Source organism: Drosophila sechellia, chromosome 2R (assembly GCF_004382195.2).
Source record: "Drosophila sechellia strain sech25 chromosome 2R, ASM438219v1, whole genome shotgun sequence".
Lineage (NCBI taxonomy): Eukaryota > Metazoa > Arthropoda > Insecta > Diptera > Drosophilidae > Drosophila > Drosophila sechellia.
This window is the reverse complement of record NC_045950.1, coordinates 9567519-9584836: the sequence shown is the minus strand read 5'-3', so window position 1 is coordinate 9584836 and position 17318 is coordinate 9567519. Positions and strand designations below refer to the sequence as shown.

Sequence of the window (17318 nt, the reverse complement as noted above, 5' to 3'; positions counted from 1 at the left end):
ACTTCAAACGTAGATTGAGGGCAGAAGTCACAGCATCAAACGATCTCTTGCCAACGGCACCAAGGTCAGCTTATTGGCTAACTCGGGTCAGCCTTTTGACCTGGCCATCGACATAATTGGGCGCCTGCTTTTCTGGACTTGCTCCCAGTCCAACAGCATCAATGTAACTAGGTAAATATCTAATATACCCATTAGTGTAACAGATATGGTTTAATAATACTTTGTACTTCTAGTTTCCTGGGCGAATCCGTTGGCGTCATCGATACGGGAGATTCGGAGAAGCCTCGCAACATTGCAGTGCATGCCATGAAGCGCCTGCTCTTTTGGACGGATGTTGGTAGCCATCAGGCTATAATACGTGCCCGAGTTGATGGCAATGAGCGCGTGGAGCTGGCTTACAAACTGGAGGGAGTAACTGCCTTAGCCTTGGATCAGCAATCCGATATGATTTACTATGCACATGGCAAGCGGATCGATGCCATTGATATCAACGGAAAAAACAAGTAAGTTTGAAAGAAAATTATACTTATTTTTAAATTAACTATACATTTTTTCCCCCAGAAAAACACTTGTTTCTATGCACATTTCGCAAGTGATCAACATCGCTGCCTTGGGTGGCTTTGTCTACTGGCTGGATGATAAAACCGGCGTGGAACGTATTACAGTGAATGGCGAAAGACGATCTGCCGAACTGCAGCGACTACCTCAGATCACCGACATCCGGGCCGTTTGGACGCCGGATCCGAAAGTGCTGCGAAACCACACGTGCATGCACAGCCGAACCAAGTGCTCGCACATCTGCATTGCCAGCGGTGAAGGAATCGCTCGAACCCGCGACGTCTGCTCCTGCCCAAAGCATCTAATGCTGCTGGAGGACAAGGAGAACTGTGGCGCTTTTCCGGCCTGTGGACCGGATCATTTTACGTGCGCGGCTCCCGTATCGGGAATCAGTGACGTGAACAAAGACTGCATCCCAGCCTCGTGGCGTTGTGACGGACAGAAGGACTGTCCGGACAAGTCGGACGAGGTGGGTTGTCCCACTTGCCGGGCAGATCAGTTCAGCTGTCAGTCGGGCGAGTGCATCGACAAGTCGCTGGTGTGCGATGGCACCACCAATTGTGCCAACGGTCATGATGAAGCCGATTGTTGCAAGCGGCCAGGGGAGTTCCAGTGTCCCATTAACAAGGTAAGTTTGTCTTTTATCACCAACACATGAGTTGCATAATTAATTAATTTGAAAATCTTTTAGCTCTGCATCTCGGCCGCCTTGCTCTGCGATGGCTGGGAGAACTGCGCCGATGGAGCCGATGAATCCTCGGATATCTGCCTGCAGCGTCGCATGGCACCTGCTACCGACAAACGTGCCTTTATGATTTTGATTGGCGCTACGATGATAACCATATTTTCGATTGTCTATTTGCTGCAGTTCTGCCGCACGCGTATTGGAAAGAGTCGAACGGAGCCTAAGGATGATCAGGCCACTGATCCATTGTCACCGTCGACGCTGAGCAAATCGCAAAGGGTTTCCAAAATCGCTTCGGTTGCGGATGCAGTACGCATGTCTACGCTGAACTCGCGCAACAGCATGAACTCCTACGATCGCAATCATATCACAGGCGCCTCGAGCTCAACGACGAATGGTAGCAGTATGGTGGCGTATCCAATCAATCCACCACCGTCGCCGGCAACCAGATCGCGTCGTCCGTACCGACACTACAAGATCATCAATCAGCCTCCACCACCCACACCCTGCTCAACGGACATTTGTGATGAGTCTGACTCGAATTATACGAGCAAATCGAACAGCAATAACAGTAATGGGGGAGCCACAAAGCATTCTTCCAGTTCGGCGGCCGCCTGCTTGCAATATGGCTACGATAGTGAGCCGTATCCGCCGCCGCCGACACCACGCTCCCATTACCACAGCGATGTGCGCATTGTGCCGGAATCCTCCTGCCCGCCATCGCCGTCATCGCGGAGCTCCACGTACTTCTCGCCGCTCCCGCCCCCGCCATCACCAGTGCAGTCGCCCAGTCGGGGATTTACGTAACATTTTGAGAGTTACATGTAAATTGAGAGAAGGAGCAACATATCACTTCTTTGCATAGCTTTTCGTTTTATGATTTTTTTTAATGTTTCCAACTCTAATTGCTACAACTGATTTGTAAATATGTATGTGAGTTTACTTGGTCATTTAAGGCTTTAACTAATTTTAATCATAGCTTAGAGAGAGCGTCCATGCCTGAAGGACTTATTCGATCTCGTTAAGTTTCATTTTGCCAGATAGCCCGAAATAGATTGCAGTATAATGCTTTGCAGCTACCATACGCAACAATAGACTGCAGATTATTAGCAATTACCTTAGGTCTAAATGATGTAATATGCGATAGGTGAGTCTTTTGAAATTCCGTGTGCCAAATTTTCCGAAACCTGACAGAAAATTCACAATTGGTTAAAACCTAAGTACGCAATTTTCATTTAAATGCATTTAACACCTAGAGTTAGTTTAATATTTAGTTTAAAAGTGTAAATAGATAACTATATTATGAAGCAATATTGACGGATATGCGACTAATTCAACTGTCTTCTTAATTGTTATAAACACCAAAAAGTGCCTCATTAATACATGTGTTTTTTGTTTAATCTTTAATCCTCCTATATCATTTATTCATAGATAATACAAATGAATAGTTAGTTATTCATACGACGTAGGTCTTTGCAATAAACAAATTGAAGTAAATTCATATTTATAGTTAATTTTAGTGAACGTAAAATGTAACAAACAATATTTTTAATTGTAAAATGCAGTATTTTTAAAAATTAAATATTGACTTTTATTAATGGTTTTCTTAATTGTCTAACTGGCACTCCTAGATGGCGCCATGGGGAATGTAGAGTGGAAGTTAATATCGTGTAAAGTAAAATGTATGTATTATACACTTATTCTACTTTATGGTAAGTTCGATTTTATAAAAAATGATATGGATTTGAATAGTCTTTCAAAAATGCAATACAACGCAAACGCACGGATGACTAGTATTTACTAAATAAAAAACAACATTTTACATAAATGTTAGTTTATTATAAAAATCACAACGGTAGAAATAAATACTATTCAACAAAATGGAATGTTGTCGGTAAACAAAATAACACAGTGCTGCGTATGCAATTGGTATGTACATATTACACGAACGTTATGAATTGACTATAGACTAGAGTACAAATGTGATGTATTGCAGTGGCTACTTAAGTTGGTTTCATGCCAAACCAACTCATCTTCCAATTCAATGTGTCGTGCAGCAGCTTTTCCTCCTCGGTTGTCAATTGAAGTAAAGTGGATACGGCGCGAACAAGATGACGAGCTTCCACCTAAAGAAAACACATGACATCGAAGTAATTATGCAGGAAACGGATGAAATTGCATACCTCGCGGCTGGTCAAGAACTTAACAATTACGTGTTTCAAATATTGAAAATTAACTTCGTCCATTATGACGCAATTTCCCTTGTCGCCAGTTGAAAATGCCTCCAGCGATGAACTTGAGATTCTGTGACCTGGTGTCGTTGTCGGATGAGATTCACTGTCCGTGGATATCTGCGCACTGCGTAGTTCCTTTTGCACGGTTTTCTTCAAGTCAATCAAACGCTGATTCAGTGTTTTTATTGTCTAACACAAAATTGGTTAATAATATTTATAAAAAACCATTCATTCCAAATCTTACCTTATTCTTTTCGATTATTTCCAACTGAACTCGCTCGAATTCGGTCAACTTGTCGGCATTATCCTGTGCTGTGCTGCTGACCTGCTGCAACGTTTGCCGCGTCTCGGATATATCCCTCTCCAGCTGATTATTCCTCTCCTGGAGGTCGGAGGCCTCGCTGCGCTCCAAGCGCAACTGCTGCCGTAAAATGTCTTCGCTCTGGGCGATTTCCGCATTGCGAAGTATTGCAGTCATTTTCTCCTCTCGTTCGATTTCCAGTTGCATTATGGTTTCGTCCAGCTGCTCCTGCTTTTCAGTCACCTGAGCCCGTAGCTTTTGTGCCACCTGCTCGGCATTCGAGGAGTACTCGCTGAACCTGTCATCCGCTGCCGTGAGACGAGTCTTGAGATCTTTTACCTCTGTTTCCAAATTTTGCTGAGAACATTCGGTTTATTGGTTTACAAAATCTCCAACAATCAGTTTGGGATATTGAGGGTAAACATATATGCGTGCATTATTGAAGGAAAAAGTTTACCAAAAAGTTTGCCAACGATTAAATCAGTTTAATGCGAAAAGGAAAACATTTACAATCAAAAACTACATAATAGGTGTGGTTGGAAAATTCCAAGTAAACCAGGAGCTTAATTGGTAGAGTTAGTACTGCATTGTAGGTTAAATTAGTGTTACAAGTCCCAATGGAAATCGTCAGAATCGGGAGGCATACTCACAGATTTGTTGCGCTCAAAGAGGATTTGCTGCTCGTTCTCCTCTCGGCATTCTTTCAGGGCCACACTAAGTTCATCGATTTCCTCCTCCAGCAGCTTGACCTGCAATTAAATTGCATAAGTATTGGCACTTAGGTATTACTATCTAACCTACCTTATCGTCACGCTGCTTTATTTCATCTTTGGCTTTTTCGAGTTCGAATGAAACCTGCTTGCGGCTTTCAATGGCATCGTCGCGGGATTTAATGGCCTTACGCTTTTCGGTTGTCTCTTCGGCCACTTGCTTTGATAGACGACTAACTTGGGTTTCCAGCGCCAGATTCTGGCCACTCCACGAGCCTTTGATGTCCGACAACTGCAGATGTGCCTCCTCCAAGTGCTGCTCCAGCAGTTTATGTTCCCGAATAAGGGCTTGCACTTGTTGCTCGGAGTTTAGTTTGCCCAAGGACTCGAGTCGCGACTCTTCGACGATCTTCATGCGCTTTTTGAGGTGCCGGTTTTCCTCCTGTACCGCCGCCAGTGTGGTGGTCAGCAGATTCTTCTCCTGCTGTGTGGAATGTCGCAATTGCTCTAGTTCATCGCGTAGATCTTCGGCCACGGATTCAATGGGACGCAGCCGTTCTAGTTCCTCGCTCAAGGACTCGATTTGCTGGGTCTGCTGGCGCATGAGACCCATGCGATCCACCGACTCCTGCTCCCGAAAGCTAAGCAGATTCTTCAGCTTATCAATTTCGATTTGCTGCAGATTCTGGATCTTCTCCTGCTCCTCGCAGTATATGTCCTTCTGCGTCTGGGCCACACGCACACTCTCTAGCAGAATCTCGTTGGTCTTGTCCACGCGCGTCTTCTCCTCCTGCAGCTGCTGCAATCCTTGCGTGACGGTGGACAGCTTCGTGGTGAGCTCGTTGCACTGACTCCGCAACTGGCACAGTTGCTCCGACTGCAAAAAGAGTAAAGGTGTTTGTTTATCCGTGCTTTTGTTTAATGTGTAAGTATACACAAATAGACTGTTTTTTTCGCTCAGTTTACCTCATTGTAGAATCCGCCACCGCCCACATCATCAGCTGAGTTGGAATTAATGCTAACGCGGCGACTACGTAGCCGGTAATTGTTGTTGTTGTTGCCGGGATAACGTTGGTTGGCCGATTGGACCACATCATCGCCGGTTTCCTCCTTGATCTTGTTTTTCAGTGTGGCAAACATTGTTGGGTTTTCCGAGGGGGAGCTTTTTCTCTGTTGCGCTGCTCTATTTTCTGTCTGTGTATTGACCCCGACTGAAGTTGGCCTGCTTGTGGCTGGGGCTGACGAAAACGTGCCCACGGAGCGTTTATAGCATGGCGTTATATCTGGTGGCCGTAGTGTTCCACTTGCTTATCAGGCGAATGCTAATTTTCGTAAACCGTCGATGTTGTTTACCATCGATAAGAATCGACTTTGCAGTAACGTAAATCGACGAACAGAGTTGCCATACCGCTGTGTTAACTTTTCCCGTTGCACGGCAGTGCTGCCAGTGCGCATGGCTGCATTTCGATAACTGACGCCAGAAACAGCTGTTCCAGCGCGCTTCATTTTCCAAACAGTAAAAAAAAGTCTATTTGTTAGCGTCCTTTGTGAAATTGTCAAGTGTTAGAATTATTGTGTGCGAAAGTTAACTATTTAAGGACCTCCCATGGACCAGTCTAAGCAGGTTTTGCGGGACTATTGCGGCGACGGCAATGGTACCTGTACATCGTCCTTGAAGGAAATCACTTTGATTGAGACCGTGACCAGTTTTCTGGAGGAGAATGGCGCCTCCGAAATCGACAAAAGGGTCCTGCGCAAACTGGCCGAGGCGCTGTCCAAAAGCATAGACGAGTAAGTCCAAAACACCAGTATAAACAATAGCTTACCAATAAGACTTGTGTGCGAACCCATCGAAATCCCTTGCAACTGCGAGTGCGCAGCAGATGATCGCCATGTGCCCACTGTGATCGGGAACTAACGCTCTCAGCTGGAGCTCTCCCGCATCCGTACTGCACGGACCCATAGGGGGAGGCACACTCACAAGCACAGGCGTACAATTACCCACCCCAAAAACTCAAAGAGAGGAAGAATAACACATCTGCACTGAAAAAAAGTTCCGGGTTCAAATTTCCATCAATTTTTATTTTAAAATGTTTTTAAATACATTTAGTGATTTGGATTATTTTACGATTTTAAATGAAATAAGATTTATTTGCTACTCCTATAAGTTGTACGTTTATTTTTAAGATTGTAAGCTTCATCACTTTTTTATTTAATAGATTTTTAGGTTATAATCTTTAGATTTACTATTGGCAAAAATAAGTTTAAAATGGGAAAATTCCATTAGGTTATAGTCATTTATTTTTTCTTATACATTATAAAAATGTAAATTAAAAAAAAAGAAATGAATTGAGGAAACAAATGTAACCCTTAAGTATACATTTCTGTATTCTGCGTAGCCAATGAACTGAGTTTGCTGACCGCTTTCTCGCAGTGTACGGCATTGAGAAATGCGTAACATCTGCTGAGCGCATTTTCCTTTTTCCTCACAGATGAGTCCGAGTTTTCCGCCCGTTCGCTCTGCCTTGGGTCGCTCTGAATCGGTTGCATCGCAGTTTCAGTCAGTTATGTTCTAGCTTTCGGTTTATTTGGACGTGCAGAGAGCGTTTTTCGGTTTATTTTGCTTGCCTCTCCGGCTATCAATCGTGCCATATGTACATACTATACATACATATCTATATACTCACTTAACCATATATATACATATGTAAATAGAAACAATCAGCGGGTCAAGCGTTGTGCGGGTGTGTGAGTGATTGATTGTACATACATATCTGTACATAAGTGCAATTGTTTATATTGCATTACGAGATACAAAAAGTGATAGATTGATTTGTAATTGATTGCATTCGTCGCTGTGGATAGGCGATTCATTCGGAGAACGCTGGTGGTTCACGGATAAAGAAAAAAACAAATCGAAATACACAGATATATAAAGTACAAAGTGCTCGGATGTACAATAATGTAATATATACTTAGAAATACTAAAGATATCTGTGCTTGTGCCCCCTGATGCTGATGCTGTTGTTGTTGTTGTTCGCTTGTCGTTTTTGTCGCCACGATGCTGCGGCTAATTTTAGTCGGAGAAAAAGTATACGAATTAATTTGTTTGTGAAATAGAGCATTCTATGGCTCAATCCACAGCCGCATCAACCTATATCATTATCAGCGATTTCGCACTTCCGGGAACTCTGAATTTAGTCATAAGTCGTCTTATCAGACTGCAGTTTCGTCGTATGTTCCGTGTGTGTGTGGGTTAGTTATACACACACGTGCATTCATCAGGGGTCATGGACTCGTGGAATTAACCCCTATGGTGTAAAAACCGAACAGAGCACCTCTTTTGTTGCCCTTCCAAAATGCAACGCTGAGTGTTCCCTACCCTCGAAAGAATCATCCTGGTTGGCAAAGTACAGTATCGGTTGTATGCCATTTAATTTGAGGGATCATAAGTCGAATTTATCATGCAAATTGCTCATTCAGTTTTGTATTTTTCGCATTAATAAAGATATATTAGTCATAATTTAATTGAGTAATATGCTCGAATATTTGAGAGTATCCTCTTAGGCGTTGTTTTTAAAGATTCACATTTCCTTTGTTATTTTGAACAATAAACATATTGTATTTGCATATTTTATCAATATTTTGAATAGGTTGCCTGTTTATGACAGGCATTTGACATCCGGGACAAACAAATGAAGGTCACTTGTAACTCGCATTATCCCTACCTGTCCAAAAACCTGCAAGATTCAGTGCGTCCTTCATCATATGGTTATTGTCTTAAGATGCTTTCCTCGCATATCACTCGCTGTTGGCTCGATCCACTTCTGTTTATTGTTATTGTATTTCTTTGTTGATTAAGGCAGGCGCCTTTGTGTGTCGTTGGCCATAGTTTGACACCCACTCGAGGCGCGCCAGGCAGCCAGGTAGATGAGTCTGCGTTCCAGGTGAGGTGAGAATGGGCTGCTAACTGCAGTTTACCTGTCGATGTTAGGGCCCTAAAATGCATTCGCGGCAAAGTTCAGGTGCTAACCGAAGAGACACATGTTCCAGCACGCTTCCAATGCACACCTGTTGTTGCCAATGACCAGGTCGCTCAGCTGTCGACTTAAGCCATTGATTTTCATTACCACCATAGTAACCAGCGATAGCCGAATGCCAAAACAAAACAATGAGTGAAAATGTTTGGCAGAATTTTCTCGTCCCGTTCACAATTTGCAGTTTCTAATGCGGTCGCCGTTTTGCTGTTTGCTCAATTCCCAAAATAAATAACGACCAGAGGTGCGTGGTGCAGTGTGTGTGTGGTGGGTAGTATCTTCAACGATGCGGTGGCCCACATGTGCCGTCGTCCAACCCCCAGCCTCTCGGGGATGCATCCCGTCCGTAGAAGCGCCAGACTCTTTGAAGCTTCTTCCGCTCTACGGCTGAATGCTCCTGATTGCCGCTGCGCACGTCGCATCGCCCAGCAGCCCATGACTCATGGCTGCCCGTCCCTTCGAAGACGACATGGCGGATACGTAACGAAGTTTGGCGTGCGCCGCGAAAGTATTTAGGGAATAAAGCCAAGAACAACAACAACAACAGCAGCAGCCAGGGATGACGTGTCCACCCCGTGTAAAAGCAAACTAATTAAATCTCAAAATTAGAGTCGCTGCAAATATCTACAGAAGAACTGAAGCAAAAGTGAAAAGAATATAAATAAACGCTAATAAGAGCGCAAATGCTAAATGAAACATAGAATATGGCGGGCATCTTTCGATCTACCTCACTAAATCACTCGGCGGATGTACCTGGCTCCCCATTCAAGAGATACTCTCTGAATTCCAACAACTCAATATTCTGGTAAGTTCTGTTTTCCATAATAGTTGGGCCCACTGTATGTAATCTATACTCCCCGATTCACGGCGGATTTAAGGCGCGGAAGTGTAATCTCATCCATTGCTACTTGTGGTTTTTGGAAGTGCGATCATTCAAGTGTGACTTTAGCTGAAATTTAGTTCACAGCGCAATTGGGCAAAATCGAATCAAAAGAGGTTGATTGCCGATTTGGGCAATTATTGGGTGTGCCTACAATTGATAGAAAAAATGTACGGTGTGGATCATAGTTTTAAGATGCTATTCATAATTTCGATTTCGATTATAGGCATTTCATTTTAAAACTTAATTGGAAATATTTCTAATGGGATATACATAAAAAGGGATATTTCCTTTTTATTATTATTATTTATTTTTTTATTATTTTTATTATTTCTTGAAATCATTTTTGAATGATAAATCATTAAACTATCCCACTGTAGGTGTTCATTTGATTGAAAATGTTTCTGTTACTTTTCCGCACCAATGAACATCTCATGAAAACTGGGTAAATCTCTTAATTAGCCATTATATGTATGCTCAAAATAGAAATCTCGATCGTTTCCAGTTTACTTTTTCGTAAATGGGAGAAATGTCATTAATTAATAGTAGATATTTAGTATTCAGAACAAAGTGCAACGCAATCATCAAACCTTGTTGCAATTGTCCGTCTATTTTCTAGTATTTATTGCCTATTTAAGTCATAAGCCGGGCCAAATAATGTAAACCGGTTATAGAATCGGATTAAGCGCGCTAGCCAAGATTGTTAGATACTATTCGAGAGCTACCTTGATGGCCGGAGTTGGAGAGCCACTTCGTGACTGGAGCCCGCTTGGAATGGTCCGATCAAGTTGGTCGAAAGTGAGAGTACTCCCGTTGCTGTGGTTCCTGTTCCACGGGATTCCCCTGCTGGCCATTCGCCTGCAGCCCTGCGAACTAGCTGGCCAACTCTATATACTGGATGTCCCGAAATCGGAATTACCCCTATGGCTTTGTATTGCCGAATTCGAGAGCCGCTTCAACACGCACGTTGTGGGCCAGGCCAATGCGGATGGATCGCGGGACTACGGACTGTTCCAGATCAGCGATCGGTACTGGTGTGCGCCGCCGAATCGAACGGAATACTATGCATTCAACGATTGCAATGTTAATTGCACTCGCCTTCTAAGCGACGACATCACCATGGCCGTCCAGTGCGCCCGTCTCATCCAGAAGCAGCAGGGTTGGACGGCCTGGTCCGTTTACCCGGAGTTCTGCAATGGCACATTGGATGCCATCGATGAGTGTTTCCAGCCAGGGAACGCCACAGATTCTGTGGCCAGCGACGAGCTGGCAGAGGTCAAAGATAGTTAGAGATTGTCTGCCCATTAGGTCATCACTGCCGAAATATGAGAATTTATGTATGCGAAATTAAAATCTTAATTACCGTTTAAAGTCGTCTTGTTTTATTGGATGTTGTGCTGCGAGGTCACCACAGCGAGTTGCTTTTAGTGAGCTTAATTAACAGATTTCTCTCTCTTTTTTTTTACAGCACCAGTCCGGGAGCCCTGCAAGATGTCACCATGGAGAACTCATGTAAGTTTCACGATGAATATGTCAAATATTTCCTGCTTTCTAAATGATTATATCAGTGGCGTTAGAATTGAGAGATCTTTGTGAAATTTGCCTGTTTTTCCACTGCCTTTCAAGCAGCCTATGAACTTAACGTTATGTTTTATTAGAATGGAAACCATTGCATATTAGGATTCCGTTTTGGCTACACACACGAGCATTCCCACATTTATTCGGCCGCGCTGTTGGCGTTTTATATTTTATATGTGGTTGCTCCCTAACGTCTAGATGAAAGCTATAAAATCATGAATAGTAATCGTTCATCGTCCTCGCAGAATTCGAGAAATCTAAAGATTTTTAGTCAGTAAAGATATCCATAGACACTCTAAATCAATATTAATTCCACCGTTTCCTTTTGCAGATGCCAGTTTTGACGTTCCGCGACCTCCAGGTGGCGGCAACTCTCCCTTGCCGCCGCAGGGTCGCTCTGTGCGCGAGTTGGAGGAGCAGATGTCCGCGCTGCGTAAGGAGAACTTCAATCTAAAGCTGCGCATCTACTTCCTGGAGGAGGGTCAGCCGGGTGCCCGAGCAGACAGTTCCTCAGACTCCTTAAGCAAACAGCTCATCGATGCCAAGATCGAAATCGCGACGTTGAGAAAAACCATCGATGTAAAGATGGAGCTGCTCAAGGATGCCGCTCGAGCCATTTCTCACCACGAGGAATTGCAGCGCAAAGCGGACTTAGAAAGCCAGGCAATAATCGACGAGTTGCAAGAGCAAATAAACGCCTATCAGGTGAGTTTTTATCTGCGACTTTTCTGAAATCAGTAACCAATAGCATTTGCTTGATTAACTAGGTGGCGGAGTCTGGTGGTCAACCTGTCGAAAATATTGCTAGAACCAGGAAAATTCTGAGCCTTGAATCGGAGGTGCAGAGATTGGAGGAGGAACTGGTGAATAGCGAAGCTCGTAACGTAGCGGCCCGGAACGAGCTGGAATTCATGTTGGCCGAGCGCATGGAATCCCTAACAGCCTGTGAGGGCAAGATTCAAGAGCTGGCCATCAAGAATTCCGAACTGGTAGAGCGTATTGAAAAGGAAACAGCATCCGCCGAGTCATCCAACGTAAGTAAATCCGTTTAATAGTAATTCCCTTGTAGAGTAGGTGGAGTATTTGGTAATTGGGTTTGGGGAATCCATGTATACTTAGAAGGACATAGACTCTCTTAAGGTTGAAATAGAAGTCTGTAGGAAGGAGAATCAGGAACTGGTGACCTCCATTCGATCCCTAAAACATGATATGAAGCGACAAGCCCGCTCGATGAAGGAGGCCGCCAATACGATGGACGTGCAGCGTCATTCCATCCAGCTATTGGAAGTGAGTCGCAACCTTCCACTTCCTCAGCCATACCCAGCTCAACTAGTAATCCCTCTCCAAGGCCACAATCAAGCGCAAGGAAAAGTCGTGCGGAAGTATGCAGAAAAACGTGCTAAACTATGAGGCACTGATAGCCAAGTTGAACGCCGAACTGGAGACTATGAGGCAACAGAATCTTTACTTCCGTGAGCTCTCCGAAAACCTACAACAGAAGGAGGTGCGGCAACTGGATCGCGGCGTGGCCACCGTGCAGCCGATGCGCATGAAGGCGGATGCCGGGGTTGGTATCACATCTTCTCTTGAACGTAGCGGCAGCACATCCTCATTGCATTCAAACTTCTCATCGATCAGTGTTTTGTATGGGAGTCAGGGACCATCGTCGCACAAGAGCCTTTGCCATTGGAAAGGCAGTCAGGTGAAGCCCTTACCATCCAGCGAACAGTGTGATCAGCTCCTAAAACGTCGTCGTCCACAGCTGCAGCAACAAACAACGTATCCGTGTCCGCAGTACGTTTATCATCAGGGCCACCACCAGACCAGACATACCCAGTTAATGGCCATGACGGCGCCAAGTACGGCGTTCTACAACTATTCGCTGCCAAGCTTCACTGGATTCCGGCAGTACCTTTGGCGCTGGGGCACATAGCCCTCAAGATCATCTTCTTGGCTATGCGGGTGCACTCCTGCCTCCAGATAGCCCATATCCCTCTTAATGTGTCTATTGAGGTGGGGCATTCAATTTCCGGAATTGGTCTCCCGTCCACCGGCATTATGTACTCTATTTGATCATCCTTCGTTCCGGTTTCGTTGATCGTTCAAAGAAATCCAGTCCAATGAATCCGAAGTTGTCCATATTCTATCAGACAGTGTCGCTCCCTCAAACGTCGACAAATTTTTTGTTAAAGTGTATTCAATTTGCTCACATAACACCCCGTCTCAATTTCATGACTGTTCAATTAAACGTATCAGATAATTCTAAGCTAAGGCCTTTTTATTTTTGATTTCACCCAATGCTGTAGCCATTTCCGGTTTTCTCTGCTCACTTTCAGGCCAATCGAGATCTTGGCGCCCAACTTGCGGATAAGATTTGCGAGCTGCAGGACGCCCAGGAGAAGCTCAAGGAGCGCGAACGCATCCACGAGCAGGCGTGCCGCACCATTCAGAAGCTGATGCAAAAGCTGAGCAGCCAAGAGAAGGAGATAAAGAAACTTAATCAGGAGAACGAACAGTCGGCAAACAAGGAGGTAAGGCTTAATTCAAATATTTGCATAGCTTTCTTAATTGAATTTGCAAAGATGAATTGAGTGACTCATTCAACATATGTATGAACTTTTTGTGTTTGCTTTGTCACAGTACTTTAATTATTAAAAAAAGTGTTTTGTGCACAAATTTAAATTTAAACACAATGACCCTCGATTGCTCGTGTGCACTAAATGCACTGTGGGCTACTAGGTCGTTAGAATTGCTAGGAATACCTAAAGATGTTTCGCTTCTATAATGGTCTGACATACATATGTCGCCCAACTGCAGACTGCTAATAATGCGTGACACAGAAAAACTATTATTTAAAAACATTCTTGTAATTGTTTTCTACAAAGTATATATTATACAAATGATGATATATTTCTTTTAGAACGACTGCGCTAAGACGGTAATTTCGCCATCCTCCAGCGGCCGTTCCATGAGTGACAACGAGGCCAGCTCCCACGAAATGTCCACCAACCTCAGGGTGCGCTACGAACTAAAGATCAAAGAGCAGGAGGAGAAGATAAAGCAGTTGGAGACGGAAGTAAAGAAGAAGACTGCGAATCTGCAAAACCTGGTCAACAAGGAGCTATGGGAGAAAAATCGCGAGGTGGAGCGCCTCACTAAGCTGTTGGCTAACCAACAGAAGACATTGCCGCAGATAAGCGAGGAATCTGCCGGAGAAGCAGATCTGCAGCAATCCTTCACGGAGGCGGAGTACATGAGGACATTGGAGCGAAACAAGCTGCTGCAGCGAAAGGTGGATGTGCTCTTCCAGCGCCTGGCAGACGATCAACAGAACAGTGCTGTGATTGGCCAGTTGCGTTTAGAACTTCAACAAGCTCGCACGGAAGTTGAGACGGCGGATAAGTGGCGTCTTGAATGCGTCGATGTCTGCAGTGTGCTGACGAACCGATTGGAGGAGCTGGCTGGTTTCCTCAACTCTCTGCTGAAGCACAAAGATGTTCTTGGCGTGTTGGCCGCAGATCGACGCAATGCCATGCGTAAGGCTGTGGATCGCAGCTTGGATCTTTCCAAGAGTCTTAATATGACTCTGAATATAACAGCTACATCCTTGGCTGACCAAAGCCTCGCTCAGCTGTGCAATCTATCCGAGATCCTGTACACCGAAGGCGATGCAAGCCACAAAACTTTCAATTCACACGAGGAGCTGCACGCCGCTACTTCGATGGCTCCGACTGTAGAGAACTTAAAGGCCGAGAACAAGGCTCTGAAAAAAGAGTTGGAAAAGCGACGCAGCTCAGAAGGACAGAGAAAGGAGCGCCGCTCCTTACCGCTGCCCTCTCAACAGTTGGATAACCAGAGCGAGTCAGAGGCCTGGTCAGAGCCTGACCGCAAGGTTTCGTTGGCACGCATTGGCCTGGACGAAACCTCCAACAGCTTGGCGGCGCCTGAGCAGGCGGTCAGCGAGTCGGAGAGCGAGGGAAGAACCTGCGCTACCCGTCAGGATCGCAATCGCAACAGCGAGCGTATTGCCCAGCTGGAGGAGCAAATTTCCCAGAAAGACGAACGTATGCTTAATGTGCAATGCCAAATGGTTGAGCTGGACAATCGATATAAGCAGGAGCAATTGCGCTGCCTGGATATCACTCAACAATTGGAGCAATTGCGAGTTATCAACGAAGCTCTGACTGCGGACCTTCAAGCTATAGGATCACACGAAGAGGAACGCATGGTCGAGTTGCAACGCCAGCTGGAGCTTAAGAACGAGCAGATTGATCAACTAAAACTGGCCCACAGCACTCTGACGGCAGATTCGCAGATAACCGATATGGAACTGCAGGCATTGCAGCAGCAAATGCAGGAAATAGAGCAGCAGCACGCCGATTCAGTGGAAACCCTGCAATCTCAGCTACAAAAACTCAAACTAGATGCCGAGCAGCAGCTAGCAGAGCACGAGCGCCTGCATCGCGAGGCTCTGGAACGCGACTGGGTGGCACTGACCACTTACCAGGAGCAGGCTCAACAGTTGTTGGAACTGCAACGATCCCTGGACTATCACCAAGAAAACGAGAAGGAGCTGAAGCAGACGCTTGTCGAGTACGAGCTGGCCACGCGGGCCCTCAAAAAGCAGCTGGACGAAAGCACTCTGCAGGCATCCAAGGCGGTGATGGAGCGCACGAAGGCCTACAACGACAAGCTGCAATTGGAGAAGCGTTCCGAGGAGTTGAGGCTGCAACTGGAGGCGCTCAAGAAAGAGCAGCAAAAGCTGCTGCAGAAGCGCTCCAACAGCAGCGACGTTTCCCAGTCCGGTTACACATCCGAAGAGGTGGCGGTGCCCATGGGGCCACCCTCGGGTCAGGCTACAACGTGCAAGCAGGCCGCTGCCGCAGTGGTGGGCCAGAGGGTGAACACATCATCTCCCGATCTGGGCATAGAAAGCGATGCCGGCAGAATATCCAGCGTAGAAGTATCCAACGCCCAGCGAGCGATGCTCAAGACTGTAGAGATGAAAACGGAGGGGTCAGCGAGCACAAGGGCAAAGTCAGAGGGTGAGTTTGGATTAACCTCGCAGCCAAGAGATCACTCAACTAAAAAGTGTCATTTTTCCACAGAATCTACTTCACCGGACAGCAAGAGCAACGTGGCAACTGGTGGTGCAGCCACAGTACACGACTGTGCCAAGGTAGATCTTGAAAACGCCGAGTTGCGGCGCAAACTAATCCGCACCAAGCGCGCATTTGAAGACACCTACGAAAAGTTGCGTATGGCTAACAAAGCAAAAGCACAAGTTGAGAAAGACATCAAAAATCAAATACTAAAAACGCACAATGTGCTGCGAAACGTTCGCTCAAACATGGAGAATGAGTTATAACGATCGCGCCGACGTCCAGTATATCAGCATTAACCCGAGAGGCCATTCACCCAATGTTCAATTGCCATTTCTTGCCATTCTTATATTTTGTATGCATTGTATTTTGTTGTCTCGTTGCTAACTTGAAACTTAAATAATTGATAATTTATGTGTTTTTTTTTGTTTGAAGAGACCGTAAACAACGAAGCTATTAGTACGAAATACCCATGCATTTTCTAAAGACTGTTGAGGGAATCGAACCCATTGAATGAACTATACACACAGACACACACCTGTTTTAAGCACAAAACAAAGCTAACTTGAAACTGAGTGCTGACAATATGTATCTAACCCGGCGCACTCATTCATATTGAATGACATATGTATATTAGAATGTATATATATATATATCCCCTAGTACCATAACTTTTTCGAATATTCTCTAGCATACTCGACCTGATTCTTGTCTCGCATAACCCTCCATTTTCCAATCACTTGCGTGTAGTTACTGCCCGATTAATGTATTCTCCTGCTGCTTAACTGCTCTTAATCCTTGATTTCAGTTAACCATCGAAACGGATATTGAAATAATTGTTTGACTTGCCGGCCAAAACCGTTTAACTACGTTGCCATCCAATAACTCTTTTAGTTCGAAACATCCATTTGTACAATGTGTAAAAAGTAGTGTGCGTTGTCCTGGAGAACAAGATCTAGAACTTAAGTCATTTGTACCCGTCGTTTTATGGAATAAACAATTGCGTTAGAATTATTTGCCTGTGTTTTGTATTAACTTAAGTTATGGGTTTGATGCATTTGAAAAAATCTACATTAAATGAAAGTAAATTAAGGTAAATTAAACAATAATCTCAAGGAGCTCAAAATTTATTTATTTATTAATTTTACAGATGTATACTTTATATATATTGTTAAAGCTAAAAAAATGTTTTTATTTCCATTTTATGTAAAGTAGGCTTTATCTTCTATATAA

At 44.6% G+C, this 17318-nt stretch overlaps 4 protein-coding genes across 11 annotated transcripts in view; 3 read left to right on the top strand and 1 right to left on the bottom strand.

Annotated features, from left to right (window-relative positions):
* LOC6609007 (low-density lipoprotein receptor-related protein 6) overlaps positions 1 to 2575 on the top strand; it is a 29490-nt gene extending 26915 nt beyond the window's left edge. Inside the window, exons 4-7 of the mRNA XM_002033676.2 lie at positions 14 to 171; positions 234 to 503; positions 562 to 1186; positions 1250 to 2575. Coding sequence (XP_002033712.1) covers positions 14 to 171; positions 234 to 503; positions 562 to 1186; positions 1250 to 2050 — 1854 coding nt within the window. The 3' untranslated portion in view covers positions 2051 to 2575. The remainder of the gene's footprint in view (positions 1 to 13; positions 172 to 233; positions 504 to 561; positions 1187 to 1249) is intronic.
* A 485-nt stretch (positions 2576 to 3060) lies between these two features.
* On the bottom strand, positions 3061 to 5921 carry LOC6609006 (golgin subfamily A member 1). 2 transcript variants are annotated; one of them, XM_002033675.2, is made up of 6 exons: positions 5455 to 5921; positions 4580 to 5365; positions 4429 to 4527; positions 3722 to 4135; positions 3427 to 3666; positions 3061 to 3369 (listed from the first exon to the last, which is right to left on the bottom strand). In XM_002033675.2, exons 1-6 carry the CDS (start codon positions 5626 to 5628, stop codon positions 3247 to 3249), a joined length of 1836 nt encoding a protein of 611 aa, XP_002033711.1. In that variant the 5' UTR covers positions 5629 to 5921; the 3' UTR covers positions 3061 to 3246. The 2 variants fall into 2 exon arrangements, with proteins under 2 accessions (XP_002033711.1, XP_032572412.1); XM_032716521.1 differs by lacking the exons at positions 3061 to 3369; positions 3427 to 3666; positions 3722 to 4135 and adding an exon at positions 4243 to 4360.
* Positions 5922 to 6000: 79 nt separating this feature from the next.
* Positions 6001 to 17099, top strand: LOC6609005 (centrosomin). 7 transcript variants are annotated; one of them, XM_002033674.2, is made up of 11 exons: positions 6001 to 6279; positions 10874 to 10917; positions 11315 to 11688; positions 11751 to 12017; positions 12103 to 12270; positions 12332 to 12550; positions 12622 to 12685; positions 12746 to 12984; positions 13320 to 13514; positions 13904 to 16028; positions 16092 to 17099. In XM_002033674.2, exons 1-11 carry the CDS (start codon positions 6095 to 6097, stop codon positions 16349 to 16351), a joined length of 4140 nt encoding a protein of 1379 aa, XP_002033710.2. In that variant the 5' UTR covers positions 6001 to 6094; the 3' UTR covers positions 16352 to 17099. The 7 variants fall into 7 exon arrangements, with proteins under 7 accessions (XP_002033710.2, XP_032572409.1, XP_032572406.1 ...); XM_032716520.1 differs by lacking the exons at positions 6001 to 6279; positions 10874 to 10917 and adding an exon at positions 11085 to 11253; XM_032716518.1 differs by lacking the exons at positions 12103 to 12270; positions 12332 to 12550; positions 12622 to 12685; positions 12746 to 12984 and having other exon boundaries at positions 16092 to 16162; positions 16894 to 17099.
* On the top strand, positions 9968 to 10776 carry LOC116800614 (lysozyme 1). Its single transcript, XM_032716522.1, has one exon. The coding sequence runs from the start codon at positions 10135 to 10137 to the stop codon at positions 10693 to 10695; it is 561 nt and encodes a 186-aa protein (XP_032572413.1). The 5' UTR covers positions 9968 to 10134; the 3' UTR covers positions 10696 to 10776.
* Positions 17100 to 17318: the final 219 nt, after the last annotated feature.